General features: G+C 42.5%; 1 protein-coding gene across 1 annotated transcript; it reads right to left on the reverse strand.

Moving 5' to 3' along the window:
* Positions 1-2,207: 2,207 nt before the first annotated feature.
* On the reverse strand, positions 2,208-2,597 carry LOC101642903 (acyl carrier protein, mitochondrial; the record flags this gene model as incomplete). The annotated part of the gene is made up of 1 exon (XM_013007035.1): positions 2,208-2,597. A coding segment is annotated over one exon (390 nt), but the record flags the coding sequence as incomplete, so codon positions are not given.
* Position 2,598: the final 1 nt, after the last annotated feature.

Raw genomic sequence — 2,598 nt, forward strand, 5'->3', positions numbered from 1 at the left:
AGCCCTAGTGGTGTAGTACATTATAAATGGGACTGACAACTACAAAGTCAGCAGTTCGAATCCACCAGCCGCTCTGAGTGAGAAAGATGAGGCTTTCTACTCCTGTAAACAGGTACAGTCTCAGAAACCCAAAGGGGCAGTTCTACTCTGTCCTATGCCACTATGACTCAAAATTGACTCGATGGTAGTCAATTCTTGTTTTGTTTTAGAAACAGCCACTTATTTTATGTCAATCAAAACAACAGAGCTTTCTTGTTTTTTAATTAAATACTTTTATTGGGGACCCTTACATCTCTTATCACAATTCATACATTCATCCAGTGTGTCAAGCACATTTGCACATATGCTGCCATCATCATTTTCAAAGCATTCTCTTCCCACTTGAGCCCCTGATATCAGCTCCCCATTTCTTTCTCCTCCCTCCCCCAGTCCCTCACAAAGTTATAGATTATTATTTTCATATCTTACATCATCCTCCATTGCCCTTCACCCACTTTTCCATCGTTTGACCCTGAGAGGGGCTTACAGGTTGATCCTGGTGATTGATCCCGCCTTTCTCCCCCTCCCCTCCCCTAATCCTCCTGGTATCTCTACTCTCATTGTTGGCCCTGGGCGTTTAATCTATCCTGGACTCCCTGTGAAAAACAGAGCTTTTTCATCTTTAATTTTACTCTGCAGTGAAGAACCACCACCTGCCCTGTCAGTCTGTCGTACTGTGGAGGCTTGCATGTTGCTATGATTATGGAAACTCAGAATCTATATTTCCAGTCCAAGCATGGTGCACATGTGTCAGCAGACCTTCCAGACTCTGGGAAACCTGGCAATCTTCTTCTGAAAATTAACCCAAGAAAATTCTATGAATCATAATAGAATATTATTCACTATCGTACCAATATCGAGCCCTTAATTTAAAAGGCACTCAAAAGGCACGATGGCCTCAACAATTGACTTAAACATATCAGCAATCAAGAGAGTGACACCGGACTGACTGATCAGTGTTTCATTCTGTTTTCCCTGAGAGCATCAGGAGTCAGAGCCAATTCAATGGTAGCTAACAGCAAGTGGGAAAGGGGCAATTTTATGTCTATCAAGAAAAACAGAAGTATTGACTGGGGAGGGCATGCAAGTACTCAGCTCTTAGATTTCAGGAAAGAAGTTTAACATTGCTCACACTGCGCTGGCTTTCTCCTTGCTGATGCCGGTGAGAAGGAAGAAAGACAATTACAGAGAACAAGTCTGAGTCAATATTCTCACAAGCTCTTTTGACAAAAGAAGGGCGGGGGGAGGATATGAAGGATTGTAAATAATAAAATCCAAATCTAATAGAAGGAATGGAATTAGAGGCTAAATTCTGAACACCTGGTTTGGAGAGAGCTATGGGTGATAGTTGGTGTGGATGTTCGGTGTCATGTAGCTGGTTCCAACCCACAGCGACACTATGCACAACAGAACACAACACTGCTCAGTCCTGCCCATCCCCATAATTGTCCCTGTGTCTGAGACCATTGTTGCAGCCACGGTATCAATTCCGCTCCTTTAAGGACATTCTCTCCTGAGCTGCCCCTCTACTTTATCTAACATGACGTCCGTCTTCAGAAATTGGTCTCTCCTCACAAAACGGAAGACAGCCTCATCATCCTTGCCTCTAAGGAGCATTCTGGCCGTACTTCTTCCAAGATAGATCAGTTTATCTTTTTAGAAGTCCAAGGGACTATCAATAATCTTCTCCAGTACCACAATTCAAACATGTCGTCTTCTTCAGCCTTCCTTATTCAATATCCAACTTTCACAGGCATATGAAGCAAAATAGTCATCGAAGTAACACCCATGCTTATCAAAGCTCTAAAGAGGCCTTTTTTTTTTTTTTGTCTTTTCTTTCTTTTTTTTAAAATCGTTTTATTAGGGGCTCATACAACGCTTATCACAATCCATACATACATCAATTGTGTAAAGCATATTTGTACATTCGTTGCCCTCATCATTCTCAAAACATTTGCTCTCCACTTAAGCCCCTGGCATCAGGTCCTCATTTTTTTTCAGTTTTAGAGATTTATTTTCAAAGGGCAAAACACTTAAGACAACTTAAATACAAGTCCAACCGAATTACTCTGTTAACTTCAGCAATGATGCTGCTAGGCCGCCTTACTTCTAGACACTCGGCAGAGTCATCCGAGTCTTCTCACAGGGAAGAAAGGTGGTCTGATATATTATTCATATACATCCTTCTTATCTGCAATGTAATCTACAATTTTTTGTGGGCACATTAACTTTTCTGCATCTATATCCGGAATTTCAAAACCAAATTCGTCTTCCATGGCCATGATAATCTCCACTTGGTCCAAACTGTCTAAACCCAGGTCTTTCATAAAATGGGAATTTACTGAAAGTTCTTTGGGGTCAATCTTATCATAGAGTTTCAAGACATAAAGAACACGGTCCTTGATTCCTTCTAACGTCAATGGTGGTGCATCACTATACCGGCGACAGAGCTGTGTAACTCTACCAGGAGCCTGCACGAGCACCGAGACCGACCGCGGAGCCCTGGGACTCGTCCGGATCCCAGAGGGGAACAGAGTAGTGCTGAGTGGCCGGGCCACG

Source organism: Echinops telfairi, unplaced genomic scaffold, assembly GCF_000313985.2.
Source record: "Echinops telfairi isolate 266 unplaced genomic scaffold, ASM31398v2 ScPeMD7_14;HRSCAF=57, whole genome shotgun sequence".
In the NCBI taxonomy this organism is placed as follows: Eukaryota; Metazoa; Chordata; class Mammalia; order Afrosoricida; family Tenrecidae; genus Echinops; species Echinops telfairi.